Source organism: Ambystoma mexicanum, chromosome 11 (assembly GCF_040938575.1).
Source record: "Ambystoma mexicanum isolate Mex_15411 chromosome 11, UKY_AmexF1_1, whole genome shotgun sequence".
In the NCBI taxonomy this organism is placed as follows: domain Eukaryota; kingdom Metazoa; phylum Chordata; class Amphibia; order Caudata; family Ambystomatidae; genus Ambystoma; species Ambystoma mexicanum.
Genome location: NC_090934.1, coordinates 955,312,331 through 955,334,981, shown reverse-complemented (window position 1 = coordinate 955,334,981; position 22,651 = coordinate 955,312,331). Strand labels below are relative to the sequence as shown.

Sequence of the window (22,651 nt, the reverse complement as noted above, 5' to 3'; positions counted from 1 at the left end):
CCAGACTGATGGTCATGGAGACAACCAACAGATTCAGTGTGGAGAGTACATGGCCTGCTTTTCCAGGAGTTTGCCCAGGAAAGGAGTGATGGAGATTATGTGGTAGTTTGCCGGACAGGAAGGATCAGCAGAAAGCTTTTTCAGGAGGGGGTAACAAGGGAGTGTTTGAGGGGAAAGTTCCAGTGGCAAACGAGTGATTGCAGTAATTGGCCAAGGCTGGAGCAAGGGTGTCAAAGGGCTGCTTGATTGTTCTGGTGGAGCAGGAGAGCACCTGATTGGATGACACTTTCATAGATTGGACTAGTATGACATGCATCACCCACCGTAACAGCATTTCTGATGATTGCATCTGCTTAGATTCACATGCTGTGCATATGGTCCGACATACAGTGGTAACCGCAGAGTATTGCATCTGGTCTTTCAGGGACCGAAAGGGGACGTCGGCATAGGCGTGTCTAACACAATACCTATCGTGGCGTGTAGTGTACCCAAAATACCTCACGTGCCAAGGTCCCTCTGATTGCATTTTTTCTATGAGGGAGCCCAACGCTATTGTGAGTGAGTACATGAAGAAAGAAAGTAGTAAGACGTCCATGTTCCTTCCACCCCGAACGGGGAGGTAGGGAGGGTGCATGTGATTCTAAGCAGATATCATCAGAAATGCTATTACGTTGAGTAATGCATGTCTTCTGATGCTTGTTAATCTGCTTAGAATCACATGCTGTGCATAGACTAGCGAGCAGTAACCAGAGTTGGAGGTGGGTTGTGAGAAGGAACAGTAGAGAAAAAATGTCTTAGTACTGCTAGTCCCACCTGAGAATCTGACCTAGAAGGAGTGTCTAAGCAATAGTGTTTTGTAAAAGGTGTGTACAGAACTCCAGGTTGCCGCTTTGCAAATGGACTCTAGGGGAACATATGCAATTAATCCTATGGAAGACCCAGTACCCCGAGTAGAGTGCGCTCTAGGCTTGAAGGGCAGTTCTCTCTTAGCAAGAGCATAACAAAGTGCGATGCATTTGACAATCCACCTTGAGATAGCAGATTTAGAGACAGGATCCCCTTCTCTACCAGCTGCCACTGAAACGAAAAAAAATTGGTTTGTTTTTCTCAGTGGTTTAGCTCTTTCCAGGTAGAACATGCCTGCCCTGTGCACATCTAGTGTGTGTAGGCTTCTTTCGGCCATGCTGGTGGGATTCTGGAAAAAGGTAGGTAGTTCAATCAATTGGTTCACATAGAGATGAATTTAGGTGCAAATCTGGGGGGAGTGCGCAGAACTACTTTATCCCTGTGAACGGTCACAAAGGGGTCTAGAACAGAAAGAGCCTGTAGTTAACTAACCCTTCTAATAGAAGTGATAGCCACTAGGAAGGCCGTCTTGTAAGTAAGTTCTTTTAGACTTGCTTTATGCATTGGCTCAAAGGGAGATCCCAGGAGTCTGGTTAAAACCACATTTAGATCCCATCCAGGAGCTAGGTGAGAAATGGGAGGATAAATCCTCTTAACCCCTTCCATAAAAGCTTTTATCACTGGTATTTTCCACCACAACACCTTCTGTTGTGACGTGGTGTATGCTGAAAGAGCAGTCAGATTAACTTTTAGGGAATTGAAGACCAACCCTGTGTCTAACAAATGGGTAAGGTACAGCACAATGTGTGTGGGTGAGCAAACTATGGGATTGACCCCCTTGGTATTACACCAGATGACAAACCGTTTCCATTTGCTGGAATAGCAATAGCTGGTTTTAGGTTTTCTAGCCTCCCTGAGAATGTCCATGCATCTGAGGGAGCTGAAGGTGTTCAAACTCTATGACCTCAGGAACCAGGCCGCCAAGTTCAGAGTTTCTGGGCATGGGTATAGGGTCTCCCCCTGTCCTGAGACATGTTGTACGTGCACGGTAGTTTTACTGGTGGGGAGAGGGACATTTCCATTAGATGAGCGAATCAGGGTTGGCGGGCCCAGATAGGGTTACCAATATCATGGCGACTGGTTCCTGGTGCATCCTGTGCACCATCATGTTGAGTAGGGCAGTCGGGCGGAGAGGGGGGAAGCGTAAACACATTTCCCTGACCATGTTATCCAGAGACCGTTCCCCTTGGAGCAGTTCTGGGGGTACCTGGGAGGCGTAGTCTTGGCATTGGGCGTTCTCTTGAGTTGCGAACAGGTCTATCTCTGGGAAGCCCCATTCTGCGAAGACGTTGGACACAATGTCTTTGTGCAGACGCCATTCGGATTCTACGGGCAGTCTCTGCTGAGCATGTCCGCTAGAAGATCAAGTTCTCCTGGAACGTGTTGTGACAGTAGGAACATCTTGTGTCTGAGAGCCCACATCCAAATATTCTGGGACAGCTTAGCCCTGGAGAGTGTGCCCCCTCGTTTGTTCAGGTAATAAATGGCTGTGGTGCTGTCTGTCAGAACCAGCACTGTCTTCCCTTGTAGTTGCGTCTGAAAGGCTTTCAATTCCTTGAACACCGCTAATACCTCCAGTAGATTTATATGGTTGGATGCTACTTGTGGGGACCACACTCCATGCGCTGTCTGATGAAGCAGGTGAGCACCCCACCCCCTGACCCGTGAGAGATGCATCTGTCGTGAGAGTGGCTTCCACTGCAGGGGTGGTCAAGGTTTCCCCTCGACCACCACTGCAGAGAGAGAACGAGGGCTGGCGAGACAACTACCAGATCTTCCCATTGTACGCTGGCCTGACACCACTGGCTGTTGAGCCACTCTTCCATGGGACGCATGCGCAGCCGCGTGTGGGGAACCAAGTATATGCATGATACCATCATCCCTAGCAAACGCATAGCTTTGCGTAACGTCACCTCCTGACTGGCTACATATTGAGGGATCTTAAAAGCATGTTCTCAACCCGCTCGTTGGAGGGGAAGACGAGGACATCCTTTGTCCGGATTAGAGCCCCCAGAAATTGTTTTACTTGACTGGGGACTAGACGATTTTTTCCTCGATGGAGAATCCCAGACTGAACAGAAGGTCTACAGTCTTCTGGGTGTTCAGAAAGCATGCGTCGTAAGAGTCCCCTGTTATGAGCCAGTCATCGCAGTAAGGGTAAACCGGGATGGACAGTCTGCGCAGGTGTGCTTCCGCTACTGCCAGGACCTTTGTAAACACCCTTGGCGCCGAGGCGATGCCGAAGGGGAGCACTTGGCATTGGTAATGCCAGTCCTCTATCATGAGCCTCAGATATTTTCTGGGCACTGGCAACATTGAAATATGAAAGTATGCATCTTTCATGTCCAATGCTGCCATGTGGTCCCCCTGTTGCAACAGTGGGATCACCTCCTGTAGCGTTACCGTACAAAACATTTGTGGTTTTATAAATGTGTTCGCCAGGCCAGGTCTAGAACAGGGCGCAAGGTGAGGTCCTTTTTGGGTACAAGGAAGTACACCAAATAAATACCCTCATTTACCTGAATAGGGACGGAATCTATGGCGGCCTTTCCCAGCAGCGCTTCCACTTCTTGATTCAGGATCTGCAGATGGTCCGATGAGGCGCTGTGACCGTGGTGGTCGGGCAAATTCCACGCAGTACCCGTGGGCGCCCGTCTTTATAACCCACTGGTCTGAAGTTATCCCCTCCCATGCCATGAGGAAAGATGTTAAATGCCCCCCCCCCCCCCGACCAGGGTGACATGGGAGGGGACCTGGATCTGATGGTCATTGTCATTTGCCCTCTGGGATTGGGGCCGCTACCTCTGCCATGTCGCTGACCCCTTGGTGGGTAGTTGGCAGGGCTTCCTGAGGTTTGTCCAGAGTTAGTTTCCCGTGCTGTAGTTGTTCTGATTTGCCACCCTTGTCACTTCCATCATGGCTTTCTTTGTAGGACCATTTCCTGCTGGTTGGCTGCCTTAGTCCTTTGAGTCACCGGCACCTGCCTGGACTGATGCTCCAGACCTTCTGAAAACCGTCGCTTTTTCACCATTAGCTGGTGTGTTCCAAGCAGACTGTCCTATTGTTTCATCAAGGGTTCAAATACCCGAGTGACCGTGTCCTGTAAACCACCCTGAAAACGATTATAAATATTGCACTTACCCGTACGTTTTGCACTTTGAGCTATGTTTTTGGCAACCACCATGGTAAGTACTTATCTCTGGGCTTGCAAAGTGGTGGGTTATTCAAGATACTAACCATCCAGGTGTCCTGGTGATCCATGATCGAGGTCCCCCTTCAATCAGGTTTGCCATTTACTTACATTGATCCAAATAGTCTCGAACCTGTCACCACCTGCCGTTGGTTGCCATCTTCTTAACTGCAGGTTGAACTGAAACATACCTTTCTTTTCCCAATAACTGATTTTGGTGGTCCTATTAATTCCTATTGTTAAGTTTTGAACTTACCTGAAACTCCCCTAAAGCGACTTTGAAGGCCCTTTACTTGGCTCTGGATAATGTTCAGGTGTATTACTTGGGCCCAAAGAGGATAAGCCCAAAGACTAGAATTTTATAAAGTACCAGTGATTCTTTCGCTATTTATTAAAAGAATTACATTCCACTCCATATGAAGGTCTAGTAAAATATACCAATAGAAAGTATTACTTTATTTTTATAGGGGTGTAATCAGTTGGAGTTATAGGTCTATTTGTGTTCTGACTTTTGACCTTGTGTTCTAAAGTGCTTACCCCTTTGCTCCCTCCAAGTCAGGGGTCTGCAACCTCTCCAGATGCTTTGGACTACAGCTCCCATCAGCCCAAGACAGCATAGCCCATGGTGAGGGATCATGGGAGTTGTAGTGTAAAACATGGTGAGCCGCACGTTGCAGACCCCTGCTCTAGGTACTATACTTACTGTATGGTGTGCAGTTCTATTACTTATGATATGTCGTGGAGGTTCAGGAATTACTAGGACTGTGTCCTTTTTTAACACGTAGTCCTAATCCCGACTATTACTGTAGGTTTTGTCTAGGGTTCCCCTTTTCTCATCATACATTAGCTCTGTAGTTTGGGAGAAGGCTAGATCTAAGTGGACCATTATTGTTTTTATACATGCACTGTGATCTATGTTTTATGTTGAAATTCTAGCACAGATTCCATGTGTCATTTTCTAATAAGGTGTATGTTTTTCAGTATTACAGTGCAGATATTTTCTTTGATTATTTGTGTGAATTAACTGTACTTCAATACCAGCCTTCCTGGAGTAAAACCTGCTCAGTCACATTTACTACCTTTAGAGAGTCTGTTTCTCACCAAAAGGAAAGACCAGTGTCACACCTTTATGTTAGATGGTTACACCACCTTTAACAGAGGGTTGTGCAAATATCTCACTAACACCATAGGTATCCCTAATGCGGGAGTAAAAACAAGTCCTTTGAATGTTAGGTTTTCCACCACTCAACCTCAAAAACAATATAGGTCAACAGCACAACTAGGTTTTAAAGAAGATTGGAGAAACATTACATGGCAGTAAATGAAGCCTATGTTGATTTCTTTACAATCAGTAAAACATTGCAAAGCAGATCAAGTTAACAAAATGACAGATTTATTTATTTTCCAAGAATCATTTTCTAAATATAAACATAATCTTACTTGTATTTGATTTTTTCGTCCATGTCTTGAGGTGGTTCGTCAATGATGAAGGTTACTAGGTTTTCCAAACATTCTGCTTTTAACAGATACTCCACAAGTTTACGATTTTGGGCTTTACATTCTTGTAAAACATCTTCCTCATCCATCAACTCCTTCAGTGTCACATCCTCTCTCTCTAAAAGTGTGTCAATGTGGGATGATGAGTGAAGATCAAACTTCCAAAACATGCTGGTCTGTCCAAAGAGATACATAAAGGAATTAATATATAGAAAACAAACCAATGAATACAATAATTAGTTCCAAATCAACATAAATCAGAAGATTGCTCATGATATTTTTCTTATCTGTAGATTGCCTAAAAGCAGACAAATACAACTCAAAACAAGTGTTAAAGAAGGGTGGACAGGAGTCATTTAAAAATGTTCATATGTACATATGTCCACCTCACCTCAAGGCATAAAATAAGCAGTGCTGTATAGAAATGTGCTATGCAATTTTGTAGGTTTGCTAGTTGTATTGACAATTGTGTAGTAAAGCTAGCTATTTAAGTTAGCCTGTTCAATGAAGGCACAGCTCACTTTGCGCATTCCTCTTGCCCTTGGGGCTCTCTCCACCCTCTGTTCACTGGGGCTAATGGAGAAAGAGTGCAGCAGTAATCATCTCCCCAGTCTTCGGTACTAAAGGCTTGTGTGGGTGTACTAGGAACACATTTATTTTTCTTTTAGATAAAAAGGCAAAGAAAGACCTGGGTTTGTGGTTGAAGTAAAAGATATTTTTGCTAATCTCATCTTCTGTATCGTCCTTACCCAATCAATTTTCTTCATAGATTCTTTCAGGGGTTTTGGATCAGGGTTTCTATCGTACTGCCCGATTGCATTAGTATTTCATCACTTTTTGCCTTAAGTTTATTCACAAATATATTGTCTGCCTTCTGCAGTAATATTGCCACATCCTCAAAGGGACGATAAGAGGTTTAATAATCTATACTAAAATACCAATTTCCATTCCAACCAGGCCAGGAGTGAGGTGAGACCAAGTTCATAACGTATGCAGACTATTGGGACGCACTTAGGGAGGCCAAGTGTTCTTTTCCAGAGTTTGGCTTCGATATCGATTGGGACAAAATTTAAGGCTTGCAAGTTAGAGTCTAAACCAAATAGCAAGGTAGGCACTACTTTTCCAATATGGAATTTTATTACGGGGAGAATAGAGAATTTGCAGCATTTTGTCCAGATTATCTTCATTTGTGATCCCATATTTAGTATATTTAGATCCAAGGTTGAAAGTAGACATGTTTTAGTAGAAAAGGCTCTAATCTGTGATCCCAGGTAGGTTACTTCATTTGCGATGGGGATAGGATGGTTGTCCATATGCCAAGTAAATGCTTTTGTGACCCTCAAAGGATGCTTAAAAAAATAAATTAAAAAAACCCCACTATTTTAGATTTATTCGGATTTATTTTCAGGTAATTATGTAGTGCATATTCAAATGAAGCATTAAGCAGGCATAGTAAGCCGATTTGTGTATGATCTAATATTACAATATCATCGTCATATGCCAATTAGTTTATCCTCGTGGTGCTGATTTTTGGCCTCACCAATGCCATCTCTTGAAGCCATTGGAATAGGTCTGACAGGTATAGGTCGAAAAGAAATGGTGCAACCAAGCAACCCTGTCAAACTCCTTGTTCAATACCAATTGCTTGAGACAAGTCCCCCAATCTACTCATTCTAACTCGTAAAGACGAGTTTTGATGTAATTCTATTAGAATAGCTAGAAGATTATCAGATAGACCCCAACTTTTTAATTTTATCCACAACCGAGTTCAATCAATGGTATCGAAAGCCTGGGATAAATCTACCCAGGCTCCGAACAGAGGTGTACCTCCCTTTATAAAAGGACCCTGAGCTAAGGACCATTAAAAGAAGTAGATGGCCCTCTCCTAACTCCGGTCTGCTGTTTTAGTATTATCCACTTAACTTTTGCCAAATTTTCCAAGTCCCTCAGGACCACGCCTTCATATATTTTACCATCCCTTGCAAATCGGTCTCCTCTTTTGTAAATTGGGATGATTACTACATTTTTCCAGGACCCTGGAATTTTTCTTGTGTCTATTATGTCAAAAAGAGATTTTAAAACCCTCGCCCATAATGCAGGATTTATCAGAATCGCATTACGAAGTCCATTTGGACCAGGAGTTCGCGATGCTGATTTTTTTTTTTTTTTTTTTTTTTTAAATCAGTGTTAATATCTCCTCCCTTGTCCATGCTAGAGCCCAATTTGAGTTTATTATAATCTTTGTTTCTGGGTATATGATGGTCTATAAAACTTTGAAAAGTGGTCTACCCAGGCCTGCTCCCGGATAGTTGTGTTTTGCGAGTAGTTAGTTGGATTCTCCATCGAGCCTATAATGGACTAAAACATTACGAGAATTCTTTAAGCAAATTGCTTTAAGCATTTCTTGCCCATCTCTTTGCAGCCCCAGAAACTTATGGGACGTAATCCAATTTCTGTAACTTATTTATTCGTCTTACTTCTTCATATTCTTTTATATCTTTTATATCTTTTTTGTTTTCTTAAGTAAGGCCTTTTGGTGTCTTCCATTTCTTTTCTTCTCTAGAATTTGTGTGTCAAATAGAGGTTTATGGGACACACACAGTGTGCTGGAATAGAGCTATCTGGGGGATTAAGGTCCCATAAGAAGTCAACAAAACAACTAGGCTCACAACATTGACAATTTCTGGTCTGTCACATCTCTTGTAATACTGTCCAGTTTGCCAATAAGGGTACATCCCCATCTATTGAATCTTATTATTCGATTCCCAGCGCTATTCACAGACAATTCCTGAGTAGAACAAGGTTTTAGATATTCTTGATTAAGCAAAAAGTGGTTTCCAACATAGCACGAGCGCTAGGAGTTCCACTAAAAAGGTTAAATCTTTAGAGACAAAAATGTAATCGATCATTGAGTAAAATGATCCTCTCTTCCAAGTTGGAGTGGGGGGGGTGTCTCCCTTCATATTCCCATTTAGCAGCCATAGGTCCCATTCCATCATGGAATTACACCAAATATACCAATTTCTGGTCCTAGATTTATATTTCTCCGAGTTGATGGATCAGCTTGTAATACACTGAGATTTAAAGTCTCCCATTATTAAGACTTCATCCAGCGGGAATTGGGAGGTGTATTCAATGAGTAGGTTTTGAAGAAAATCTAATAGTGGAATTATCACAGGGTACCAAGATATATTTATTATTATCCAATTCTGCTTGATCTCTTTTCCGCACATTTCAGCTCTAACAATCAGAATACCCAAGATATCCTCCAAGAGTAATATGGTAAATGGGAACACCTAATTTCTACATGCAGTACACCAACCACCAGCCGGACAACCCATGCCTGATCCCACTGCCAATTGATATATGGAGAAACCATCCAAGCCAAAAGGCAGTTTTAGCCACGTTTCCTGGAATAAAATTAGGTTAAAGTTTTCAAAAATATAGCACAAAAATAGTTATGCCCCTTGTACTCCGCGATAAAATCCTGATCAAAACGCTAACTAGAGTTTCTGCTCTGGAATGCCCAGCTTGAGAAATATTTGGCAGACTATTTCCGGTACCATCTCCCAAACATTAGGGGATGAAGTAGATATTTTCACTGCTTTGTCAATTGTATCTTGACTCTTTGTTTAAAAGTACAATTATTCCACACACTCTAGAAAATACACCACACTGGTATACTGAATATATACAAAGTCATGTACAAATATCAGGTCACAAAATAATTCAAATCTCAGCATATTACACTGTCTACATATGTGGGCCCTACAAAAGGTAGACACCCTCCATAATTTAATGGGGTGGAGGGTAGGGGGGAGGGAATCTAAGGGAACCAAAAAAACAAAGAAGCAGCTAAAACTCCCCTTTCTCCCTTCCCCAACCCCCGTGGGCTTGCAAAATATTGTACAGTGTCGTACAGACACAAGCCACCCCTGGTAAATAAGGAAGACCCTAGACCTGGTGGCCACCACCTTACATCTAGGTAGGCGATGGCTGTAAAAGGAAAAACAATTTTTATTGGTTAGGCCAACTATGCTAAACATGCCTAGGGCATATAGCAATACTCATTAATTTGGACCCCATAGGGCATAATATTAAAAGGAACGCTAATGTGCACATGTAAACACCAATCCATATGGAGTAAGGAACACTTCCAAAACCACAGCCAAAGGCTTTCAAGAATGGAAAGAACATTTTAGAGACAATCATAGCACAGCACTACAGGTAAGGCTAAAATTTATACAGCGTTACCAAGGTTAGCTACAATGTTACAAATGCATTACCACTGGATAAATGCAGAGCATGACTATAAAAAGGGATACGCTTGCTTCAGAGCTCACTGAACCCCTTGTAGATACAGGCAGGGGAATGCCCCAGATGCAAGATTAACAAGAAGCAAAGCAGGACGACACCCATTAGAAGTCTATGGGAAATGTAGTTGACTTCTCTAAAGAATCTTCACCCTGGCACAGAGGTGCCCCAAAGGGTGAGTATTACTAATAATCACCTACCCCAAGAACCAAAAGCCATGTGCTCACGTCAGCAGTTTTGGCAAAATCTGCTCCATTAGCACATAAAAACAGTAAGTACAGGGGCTTCTTTACTTTGGTGCGGTTTCCAGGATTCTGTCTCCAGGGAACTGGTATGCTGGGCCTTCGACAATCCAAACGACCAACAAAAGAAACAAAGGGCCTTCCTACAACATCGCCTTCAAGCATGAAGTCGAAAACTCAGTGAGGACTAGACGAAGATGTGAGAACTGGAGAAGAGGACTCTTGGCGGCTCGGTGGACAAAAAATTAAGGCAGCATATGATTTAAGGATTGGGACAACAGCTGGAGGCACTCTTGGACATCTTAAGCTGAAGAACTGGGGGGTGGAGAAGTCTCAAACACCCTCTGGACACCAGCAATACCCACAACCAAGCAGAAGATCCTGGTAGGAAACTGGACTGCATCCATAACGGCCCAGAAAACTGTTCCAGCAATGACGACTTGCCCCAATGGGTGTGAGCAGGATTCCTAGTCTGGGCTTCCAGAGGCAAAAACCCAAAGCAGAATATGCCAAAGCCACTGCACTCAGCATGTTTACCAAGTGAACAGCATGTAAAAAAAAACAGCATAAAAGGCTGGCAGCGTGGGAAAACACCTTCAGTATGTCACCAGAACTGTCACCTCTAAGTTCCAGAAGCAAAGCAGCAAGAAAGAAGCAGCGGCAGAGTGGAACAGAACATTTCAAAGCAAAAGGGTCTGTACAAAGGCAGTCCTGACATTCACTCAAGGGAGCTGGGGCCAAATGGTCAGATGAACCACCATTCAGGTTGGTCACTGGAACTGCGACATCCAATGCCACTGATGGCGTGATCAGACGCTACCTCCCCTTTCCTGGAAGAGAGCGATTGCCTCCACCTTCTTATCATCAGGGAGGAACTCCAAAATAGGGCCCAGCCTGTACCACAACTCAGTTGTACCTGGCTTGGATCGTCAGTGCGTTGGCCGCCTCGATAGTGGACGCTGCAGTATGAATCACCTTTTTACCCATGGCTTCTTCCCCTCGCTGTCTGGAGGGATCAAAGACGACTAAGCCGGGTTGGCCGACCATTTGCTCGCGGCTGCCGATACTACCGAATCCGGCGATGGCTGAGACCTCAGGCACTTGGGTGCGCAGTCCGGTACCCAATATATTTCTTCTCCATCCTATCCCGTTTGGCTGGAGCTGTGCAAGGGTTCTTGCTCGGAGCCATGCGCGCTTTCCAAACGTCGTCCAGAAGGGGCACCATCATGACCGTCTTCCTTGCGCCTCTGGTACAAGAATCCCTACTACTTTATTTCCTCGGGCACTAGCTGGAATAGCTCAGAGGCTCTTGAGATCATGTAGTGGAACGATCCAATCTCTTCCGGTGGAGACACCCTATGTAGAGCATCCAAATGTGGAGATGCGCCATCCACTGTGACAATATCCTAGTCGTCCATCACCGTATCAGTCCACATACCTGTATTGGGGCCGGCTGGGGGAGAAGGGACCAGACGTGGCGGCGGAGGTTGGAATGGGTGCATCGCATGACGCTTCCTCTTTGCTGGAGGCTGATCCAGGACCTGGGGGTACCCCAAGTGCCAGAGCACTCGCTCTTCTCTGACTCCGCCTCCTTGGACGACTTCTCCTCCGCCTCAGACTCCTACTCTTCGTCATCCGTGGACGAGACCTCCATGGCTTGGGCCACGGCCTGGGAGGGCCGTTTCGGGGCCTCCTTGCCGCCCCCCCTCCACTGGTCCCCACCACACAAACACCCCCCACCCACAGGGTCTTGAACCACAGCCTGAGCCGGTTTCCCTCTTTCTGGTGTGCCAACAGTCGTTGCTAAAGACACTGGTGGTGTCGCACCTTGGGGGTAGGGACACCTGCTGAGCTGCAGGGGCTACCTTAGCAGGGACCGCACCCTTCGTCGCCAACAAAGTCTTACCCTGTGCTGATTGGCCTGCTTGGGCTGTTCGGCCTTCTGCTCAGTCTGCGCCTTCTCGGATTTCTCACAAAGTTTAGCCGGGGTAGATGACTTCCTTTGAGGAGGAGCCCGATTGTCGGCTGGCAATGGAGGCGGACGGCGCTATCGATCGCGCCCTATCCTTCTTGGGACCCACTTCAGCGGCGAACCTGGTGGACTCAAACTTGTGGTTCTTGGGCCCCCGCCCAAGGATGAGGCGCCCTCAAAGGACTTAGAAGGCTGTTCCTGGGACCGGGACCAGTCGGTTCTGGGCGAGGCATGACCCTGCTTGGAGCACAGGTCAGAGGCCTTGGCGTTGAGCTGCGTCACCAGTCTACAGTGCCTGTCCCTCGTTGTCTTCTTGGAGAACCTGAGGGAAATTTCGCACTCCAACTCCTTGTGGTCCTGGTGCAGGCAGTAGAGGCATTGCAGATGCTTGCCCTCCACAAACACAAAGGTTGCATAGACGCATTTGGTGCCGTGCCTTAAGAGGGGCCTTCCCTCCTCCTCCGTCATTGTCAGAGGGTGCGAAGTAGGCCCAATGGCCTTCTAGAATCTTAGATCTTCGGCCTTGAGGGGCGCTGAAATTCAACGACAATGAAGTGCTGTTTTTTAGTGACCACAAGTGACTTGGCCATCAAGGAATGGTTTTGGTCATATTCGGTTCTTCATCAGTTGAACGAGAAAAGGTTTCACCACGTCAAACAGACCATCGTCTGATACAATTTATATAGCGCCACCAAACAAAATAAACTACATCATGTTGCGATATGTAGCAAAACAAAGATCCAATAAAAGAAATGTATAGTCCTTTTAGCAGAACAGGAATAATTCTCGATATAACAAATAGCTAAAAGAAAATTATTCAACATGCAGGTGGCAGCCACAGAAAACCTGTGGTCGCCCCTGGACTTGCATCTCAATTTGGGAACCTCTAGTAAGAACAGATTCTCTGATCGTAATGATCTACCAGGTAGATAGTGTTGAAACTTCAGCCTTCAGGTAATTAGGACAAAACCGTGTAAGCATTGAATACCAAGTAAACAGTTTAAAAAAATGTTATGGATGAGGTGTCGATCTAAGCATCTGTTTTATGCAGAGTTTTCAACGCAGCCATTAACCTCAATATACTTCCCATCACAGGGCAGCATGCCGTAATAGTACCCATCTAGAATAACAAAGTTACTCACCATAGTGACTATCTTACTCCTAGTCCATAGGCCCCTTTCCGCCATACTTGTGGGACATTTCGTCCTTTGGGACGGAACCGGAGCACTGTCAAAAAGCATCAAAAATTAAAAATGTTCGTCCTTCTCTTTTTACGCAGGGTACCGCACGCGGCCGTAACCCCGCCCTTCGTACCGCGCTGTATCCCCACTCCGTCCCACGAATCGCCCTTAAGTCCTTTTCTATAGCCAGGTCTGCGACCATTAAGCAATAATAGAGGGTACTTATTAGAGGGGATGGCGGGCGGGCGTATGGAGGAAAGGAGACTATGGACTAGGAGTAAGGTAGTCACTACGGTGGGTAACTGCTATACTCTTACGCCCCGTCCCCTTTCCTCCATACTTGTGGGAGATTCCCAAGCACTCCTCACAGGTAATACGGGTGGATAGAAACTCCTTCCTGAAGAACAGCCTGGCCAAATTAAGCATCAGCCCTGGAGCTCAGGTCCAAGCAGTAATGCCTACAAAAGGCTGATGGGGAAGCCCATGTAGCCACTTTGGCCATGGTTTCCCAGGGAACGTATTTTTGGAAGGCAACAGCAGCCACTTTGCCACATATAAGATGAGCATGAATGCCCTTCGGAGGTTTAAGGCCCTGAATGGTATACGCCTCAGATACAGGAGGCAATCTATCGGGAGAGAGTAGCTTTTGAGGGTGGTTTCCCTTTCGGGTCTCCGAACGCAACAGAGTTGCGAGGAACCCCCAAGTTCAGTTCTGTCAAGATAGAACTGAAGAGCTCGTCTGACATGTAAATTGTGTAATACTCTCTCGGCATCTGATGCCGGATTCAGAAAAAAAAAAGACGGGTAACAAGATTGAAATGAAAATCAGTCGCTACTTTAGGAAGGAAGAAGGATGAGTATGGAGCACAATCTTATCCTTATGGAAGGTGAGGAACGGATGTTCCACAGACAAAGCTTGAAGCTCGCTTACTCGTCTTACCAAAGTCACTGCAATCAGAAATGCAACCTTCCATGAAAGGTACTTCAGATCCGCGGTAGCCATGGGTTCAATGGTGTATGGCATAAGCGGTGAGGACCACATTTAAATCCCATTTTGGATGAGGATTGCGTACAGGTGGCAAAAGACGTAATAGACCTGCGAAATGCCTTTTAATGACTGGGTTAGTCAAAGAAAAGGAACAGTTGTCAGTGGACAAGTAGGCTGCAATAGCTGACAAGTCCTACAAGACAAGAATGCCCGAAGCGGCCAGATGAGATATAAACGAAAGGACAGTGTCAATCGTAGCATGTCTGGGGGCCAGCTGCTTCGCTAAACACCAGTGGCAAAAACAGAGCCACTTGCTGCTATACTGAGACCTTGTAGAGGGTTTCCTGGCCTCTTGGATAATGCACATATTGTCCTCTGACAAGTTAAACCGTGCTAAGGATTTGAATTCAGGCACCAGGCTGCCAAGCTAAATGATTGTGGGGGGGTGGGGAGGGGTGATACATCCGCTGATCGCATTGGTGAAGCAGGCTAAGAATCAACGGCAGTCTGATCGGAGGACAAATCGACAGATGCTGAAGTTCCGAAAACCAGAAGGAGCTATGGAGCTATGAACAGGAGAGTGCATTTCGATGTATTCCTGAGCTAGGAGAGTGACTGATGAATCCGAGGAAGAGGCGGGAAGGCATATGCCTTTATGATGTGCCACGGAATTTCGAGAGCGTCCTAGGGAGGAGGCTCCGAGACTGTTCCTGGATGCATAAAGGGGAAGTTTCCCGTTTGTAGAGTTTGCAAAAAGGTCCACTTCCAGAGTACCTCACTGGCAAAAGATGGTGGAGAGGACCTCCATGTTCAGTTCCCACTCGTAGCTGGCTGCTGTTTATCGGCTGAGTGAGTCTGCAGTCACATTGAATTGACCAGGAATGTGTACTGCCAGTAGCCAAATGCTGTGCTCGATGGTCCATTCCCAAATCTGAATGGCAAGGTCCACAAGAGGTGGTGATTTGGTGCCACCCGGCTTGTTGATATAAAACATCGACACTGAGTTGTCTGTGCGTAAGCGGACCACTCTGTTCGTGATGGACGGTTCTAAAGGTTTCAGTGCAAGAAAAACAGCCAGGAGTTCCAAATAATTTATATTAAACTGCCTGTCCTGCAGTGTCCATAGATCGAAAACCTGGAGGTGATCCAGCATCGCACCCCACCCCAGAAGGGAGGAGTGTGTGGTAATTGTCACTTGTGGGCAGGGCTCCTGAAAGGATGCCCCCACTGTAAGATTGTTGGTCGAAGACCACCATAGAAGGTTCCCTCATCATGCAGGATGGAATTGGGATCATCTTGGAATCCGAGTCCAAAGCCTGACACCAAGAGCTCCGAAGAGCCAGCTGAGCACGCCTCATTTTGAAACGCGCAAGAGGAAGAGCAAGTACGCACGAAGCCATGAGGCCCAGAAGTCTCTGGAACCACCAAGCCGTCATGTGCTCTGACTGGATAAAGAGCTGACACATGGAGAATAGATCTGCAATCCTGTGAGCCAACAAATACACCCTGGAGTCGATCGTGTTCCAACGGAAACCCAGGAAAATCAGGTCTTGGGAGACCGTTGTGGAAGATTTCTGCCAATTCACCAACAGCCCAATATGGAACAGGAGCTGGAGGAGAGACTGGAGATTGATCGAAGCCGTCAGTGGACAAGGGCTGCGTAGGAGCCAATCGTCCAAAACCGGATATACATAAACACCCTGTAGCCAAAGGAAAGCTGCGATGACCGACATCTTCGTAAAGACAGACGGCGCCGAGCTGAGACCAAACGGGAGCACACAAAACTGGAAATGCTCGCCTCCCAAGGAGAACAGATATTTTCAATGCGGCCTCCATATCAGTATGTGCATATAAGCGTCCTGAAGGTCCACTACACTGAGCCAGTCGCCCTTCCGAAGAGAGGACTTTATTTGGCTGGGTGAGATCATCTTGAATTTCTCTTGGGGGGGGGGGGGGGAAGAGAAAGGTTGAACTGGGAAAGGTCGAGGAGGATGTGCAGGCCAGCCTGGGTGGGTTTGGGCACTGAACAGACTAGAGTAGCAGCCCTTCCCTTGTTCCCCAAGGGGAACAGGTTCCACCGCCCTGATGTCTAGAAACTTCTGAACCTCGGCTCAGAGGGAGGGTGTCCCGATCTGTTGGAAGGGAGGGTTGAAGGGCGAGGTTGGGGGTTAGGGGCAAGCGAAAACACGCCCGAGCGATGGACAAAATCCACCGGTCTTCGGTGAAGGTCTGACATGCCTCCAGATGAGACTAGATTCGTCCTCCCACCGGAGTCTCGTGCAATCGCCAAAAGATATCATTTTGCAGATTTGTCAGCAGGGAGACCCTGGAGAGGAGACTGATGGCCGAGAGAAAAACCAACCATGTTGTGGTTCAACGGGTGCCTCCAACCAGAAGTTCAGTTACGTGCGCCCAGCGGTCCTGAAACCCCCTGAAGCCAGAGAAGGATCGAGACAGAGACCCTGACCTCTGTGTAGAATGGGCCTTAGCTGGGACCTTCACCAGGACCGACAAAGATTTGGCGGTTTGGGTGCTCGCCTTGGTCTTTGTAAGTTCCTCATCCGTAGAAGAAACAATTAATTGCCGTCGAAGGGAAGGTCCAGAACTTTATCTTGCACCTCCTTCGAAAACTTCGTCGCATGGAGCCATGCCTGGCGGGAAGAGTACATTCCCACCATAAGGCCTCGAGCGGAGGTATCTACATGGTGTGCCGCAGCTTCCAGCAGATCTTGTGCCAACACCCTGGCATCTGACAAACCGGCTTTTAAGTCGTCTATCCCATACACAGGAATACCCTCCTGGAAATCAGCCAACTCATTCCACAGCCTCATATTAGCAGCAGCCAGGATGAGCTCAGTGTTTGTTTAACAAAGTTGGAGTGCTGAGTTGACAGACTGTCTTGCCCAAGGAGTCCAGGATCTTGTCTTCCTTGGACAGACTAGGAGCCGCAGCCGTTGGGGTTGCAGAGGCCGGCTTGGATTGAAACGTGGCCGCAGCTACCACTGTCGAGGAAGGAAGCGGCCAAGACGCCAAGGCTATCTCCTAAGAAGTGTGAAGCCTGTAACGGGCGTCAATTCTCTTATTGATATGATTATCCCAGACCTTACAGGCCTCAGCAAAAACATCCTTGTGGAGGGACAGGCTTGTGCGCTCTTGTGGCGACAAGGTGAACACTCCCGAAAGCACCCATTCCTGCGGAGCAGGGACCTCAGGTACTGGAATGTCAAGGAGGGACATCATATCCAGGACCCGGTCATGCAATGCTCTGACAGAGCAGGGCTGCTCATGGCTATCCTGATCTGCTTGAGGGTCAAGCGAATCTGGAGCAGGCGGCTGGGCCATCACAGGTTTTAAAGTGCTATCCGGTTGTGCCGCCGGTATCTTCTCTATGGGAGACAGCAGGGGTAGGAGAGGAAGAGCTGGAGATGGGCCAAGAGGAAGAGGTGGTACCACCGCAGGAGCTGCTGGAACCGCCGCGGTGGAAGGTGGGGCCAGCGGTTCAGGGTAAATTTCCTTGAAAAGTCTCTTAAAATAGTCCTTCATGGGGTCAGAGTGCAAAAGCCTCTGAAATTTCCCAAAAAATGCATCTTCTGATGAAGGTTTAGGCACTGGGGTGGGCAGAGGCTGCTCATATGGGGCATACCCCCACAAACGCAATGAGGATGGTTGCCAGGAAGGCTCACCACCAACCGGGTCTGCATAGACCAGTGGAGCCGAAGCGAGGACAATATGAGGCAGTGGCATCGGAACGCGGCAGTCAGAAGGTCAGAACAGATTTTTACCTTCCCCCTGAGATGGAAATGGCTGCTCAGCCGCAAAAAGAAGATTCCCAGCACCAGACGTCGAGAACGTAGGTGTAAGGGAGGAATCCAAAATGGCTGCCGTGGACCATGAGGGTTGGGCAGCCATTTTGTCGATGCCTGAAGAGAACTCCGTCACATGTGCAGATGAGGCAACCGTCTCCTCAAGCTTGTCAGGGGACTTGAGCAACACCTTAACCTTGACACAAGGATCTTCGAAAGATCAGGTACTGGGGGTCTCGGATGTTAACTGGCCATCTTGGAGGTGGCCCGAAAATTAGCCTCCAGGGGAGTAACCTCGGCAGAGCCGGTAACAGAGGAGTTATGGTTTATGACCACCCTCTTTGCCCCCTCAACAGAACCGGTATCACTGTGTCCACGAGTGCCAGAATGCCAAGGAATCCACCTCACAGACAAGACCTTCAGAGCATAGCCCTCGGTTTAGTCAGTACAGACCTTAGCCTCAAAAAGAGGACCCTCGGGTTTCCTCCCGGTATGTGTAGCTCCCTCGTGAGTGGCCTCAAGTCGTGCTTGGTACAGAAAGCTCCAGAAAAGGAGTCCTCAGGGCGTACCCAGGTGTCTGTGTGGAAAGCTCCAGAAACTGAGACCCTCGGTATCCAAAGCCACAGATTAACTGGGCTGAAGTTTATCACCCGACAGGTGAACCTCAGAATGCGGTCCGGTCTTGACAGGTCCGTCATGGGAACCCTCAGAGAAAACGCCTGAACGCCTATTAGGCCTGCGAGGCACCTCAGGGTAACCCTTGGTAGTAGAGCTGCTCAAGCCCCTCCCGGACCTAGAAGACCCCGCGAAGGAGTCCCCTGGCGAGGGCACCCAAAAAAGTAAGGAACTTACCGGGTGTCTCTTTTCGATGAAAAGCTGAAAATTAGGTGGAGAAACACACTGAAAGACCTCCTCCCATTGGAGACGGCGCTGGAGTGACCGGACGGAGGGGGAGTTGCAGTAGAAACAGTTAATCCAGCAATGATCCGGGCCGAGACACTCCAAGCAAAGAGAATGGGGATCCGCCCGAGATGTTCGCATGAAGAACAGGACACAAATCCCAGACACTCCGGCATAGACGGGGGACTAAGCAACTGCAGAACCAGCGTAGAAGAGAAGGACAACGGGAACAAAAAATGTTTCCCGGTGATGCATCTGCGTCCAGCCCCGACCGTGCAGAGAAAAGGACTGAAGGTCGATGCGTGGGGCAGAGCTCAGGAGGGTGGGGTTACGGCTGTGTGCGGTACCCCACATAAAAAGGACAAAAATGTTCATTTTTGATGCTTTTTGAAGGATGGAATGTACCACAAATCTGGAGGAAAGGGGCCGTGACGTAGGAGTATAAAAGGACGTCGAGAATCACCAGCCAACTACCGGCCCATTTCTCTCTTGGATAGCACAGACAATATTTTCGCTAAGGTCATCTTAACCCATTTACAATCTTGGGCAGATGAAGAAATGATCAGTGATCTGCAGGGGGGGGTTGCAGTAGAGCACGATCCAAGTTTCTCTTTTTGGTGCTCCAGAAGTACAGTGTATTGAGGAAGGTTAAACTTTAAGAGGTATTCGTGGACCTCAAAACAGCGTTTGACAGGGTTTCCCGTAGCATATTACAGAAGGTTTTAGAAAGAAGAAAAATGCCTCCACATTTGATACCAAAGCTGTGGTCTGCCAGGTGGCGAGATGGCAGACACCATTAATGTCATCAGGGGTGTGAGACAAGGATGTGTACTTTCTCCCCACTTATTTTGTATTTACATTGAAGACATCATTGAGGCACTATTGTCAGAATGCCTAGGTTGTACTAAAATGGGCCCTGACAAATATCCAGCACTACTTTATGCTGATGATGCTGTTCTGCTGTCCACTTACCGCACAGTGTTTCAAAATAAATCTGGCAGTTTGAGAAAGTGCAGAGATCTGAATCTATGTTTGAATATTGGGAAAACAAATGTTTTGGTTTTAAAGCTGAACACAGATATTTGAATATCCATGTGGCAGACTGGAGGATGAACAAGGCGCATTCTAGGATTATCTGGTTATCAGATTCTATGAATACAATTTACGGCCTGCCCAAGTGGATAAAGCCTGCAGTAGGTTGGAGAAACAGAGCTTTCAGGTCCTTTTTCATCAGACATCGGAGGGGAGCTGTCTCAAGCTATTGAGTTATACCAAAAACAAGCAATCCCTGCAATCCTGTTTGGTGCAGAACTCTGGGGTTATGCGAACGTGCAGAACTTCGATACAGCGAAAAACATGTTCTTAAGCAATCTACACTTGCTACCTTATGGCACCCCAAATGCAACACATGGAGCAATTGGAGAACTTGCCTCTACTCATCCAGTTTAGTACTGGATTTGGAGCACAGAAGGTCTCAATAAATACTGAGAAACTGACTTATCTTTTGAATCATCCTTGCTTGTTATGAATGTGTTCAATCTGTGGGAGAACCTCCAACTCTTGGCGGGTAAGCCAATTTCACAGAGATTTGGGGTAGATCTTTATCCTCTGCAGGGGCTTCCCTCTGGAACAGTCTACCTGCCTCTCCGTCTTGAGCCGGAGTAAATTAAGTTCCAGAAATACCTCAAGACCTTCCTTTTCTCTTCCTCATGCTCTCACGCCTGCTAACCTCCTTTCCTTTCTCTCCACCTCCTCCCTGTATTCAGTTTTTGCCAACTGGTTGCCTGGTTCACCGCTAGAGCCTACAGATCCCACTCTCCCCCGCCAGTCTTTTGCACTTGCCTCCAGGCCACTGCACTTTGTTCAACATTACTGAACTTTCAGCTTACGGTCCTTGAGCGGTGCAACCTCTCTGCACTTTACACAGGGCCGAGCTGGACTGTACTCGTGTTCCACGGTAAAGGGGTTTGCGGATACGAATGTTGCATTTTCAGTGGCCCGTTTAATTCTCAGAGCGTGGCTTCGCAGGACTAAAATGCACATATCTATTGGTTGTGAAGCATTGATTGATATGGACACTGCAGAGCGTATTTTGTAAAACTGCTTGAGATAAACAAGTTACTTCTTACCTTGTAACGTTCTTTCGATGGGATGTTCCTCCGACGTATTCCTTATCTTGATAGACTACATTCCAGCTTGCTGGCCCCAGAAATTTTTTCAGTAGAGCGCGCTGCGCGTCGAAGTCCCTCGAGCTGGTGTCCCTCGACAGCCTCTTTCTCGGCGCCAACGTCATTGTGCGTATAAATAGAATCGCACAGCGACCGTTGCTCAGTTCCGTTGTGAAGCTTGAAATTAGCTGTGCATGAATTGGTTATTGACCTTGAAGGAGCGTAAGCTGCAACTAAAAAGGAAGTTTTACTGCGGAGATGGATGGGAGGGGCGATAAGGAATATGTCGGAGGAACATCCCATTGAAAGAACATTACAGGGTAAGAAGTAATGTGTTCTTCGAAGGGATTGTGTCCTCCGAAGTATTCCTTATCCTGATAAGACTCCCATAACCTTGGTGTGAAAGAGGAGGTGGGAGTAAAATTGGAATATTTCCATTCAAGAATGAACAGAATGTAACACAGCTTTGCCAAATCTTGTCTCCTGGCTAGAGGAGGAATCCAGACTGTAGAATTTTGTAAAGGTATGTGCGGACGACCATGTGGCAGCCGCACATATGTCCCGAATCGGTACCCCTGGAGAGCCGAAGAGGCTGCGATACTCCTGGTTGAATGAGCCCCAAGATGTAGAGTGGGCTCTTTCCCTGCCAAATTGTAGCACTCTAGAATGGTTAAAATGATCCACCTTGAAATGGTCTGTTTCGTGATTGGCAATCCTAATTTGTGCCCTGCATATCCAACAAATAGTTGGTCTGCTTGCCTTATCCTAGCAGGTCTGATATAAAAACCCAAGGCACGCCTAGGATCCAGCCTAATTAGCCTCTCGTCCTCTTTCCCTGGATGGGGAGGAGGATAGAATGAAGGCAAGGTTATTTTCTGAGTGATGGGGAATTCAGAGACCACCTTTGGGAGGAAAATAGGCTTCACTTGTAAGACAACTTTGTCTTTGTGAAAAATGGTAAGATAGAGCTTGTAATTCGCTCACTCTTCTGGCAGATGTTAGAGCCACTAGGAAAACTGTTTTAAGGGTGAGAAATCTTAATGAACAAGAATGGAGTGGCTCAAAAGGAGTACCCATCAGAACATTTCAGACTAGATTTAAGTCCCAAAAGAGAACTTGGAACGGCTTTGTGGGATAGACATTAGTTAACCCTTTCAGAAACCAGGCGTGAAGGTTGAGGGTCCTGATGTCTAGATGGAGAACCTGACCTCCCTTCTGCTAGAGAAGATCCTCTCTTTGCGGAAAACGAATCAGAGGGCAGATGGACATGTCCAGAAGGTCCGGGTACCACATTCTCCTGGCCCAATCCGGGCCAATTAGGATCATAGTCTTCCGGAATCTGCTCAACCTCCTGATTATCTGAGGAATGACAGGGACTGGAGGAAACACGTATAGAAGTGGAAACTCCCAGTCTACTACGAATGCGTCCCCTAGAGCTCCTCTCGGGGGAAATTCCCTTGAACAAAACTGATCGCACTTCCTGTTGATAC

General features: G+C 46.9%; 1 protein-coding gene across 10 annotated transcripts in view; it reads right to left on the bottom strand.

The window, feature by feature from the left end:
* Positions 1-22,651, bottom strand: part of PPP6R3 (protein phosphatase 6 regulatory subunit 3) — a 2,530,957-nt gene that overhangs the window by 2,295,254 nt on the left and 213,052 nt on the right. For all 10 annotated transcript variants that reach the window (XM_069624114.1, XM_069624109.1, XM_069624112.1 and 7 more), the window contains one exon: positions 5,537-5,769. Coding sequence is in view for 9 of the 10 variants with exons in the window: in XM_069624109.1 (XP_069480210.1) it covers positions 5,537-5,763 (227 nt within the window). In the remaining variant the exon portion in view is untranslated. The remainder of the gene's footprint in view (positions 1-5,536; positions 5,770-22,651) is intronic.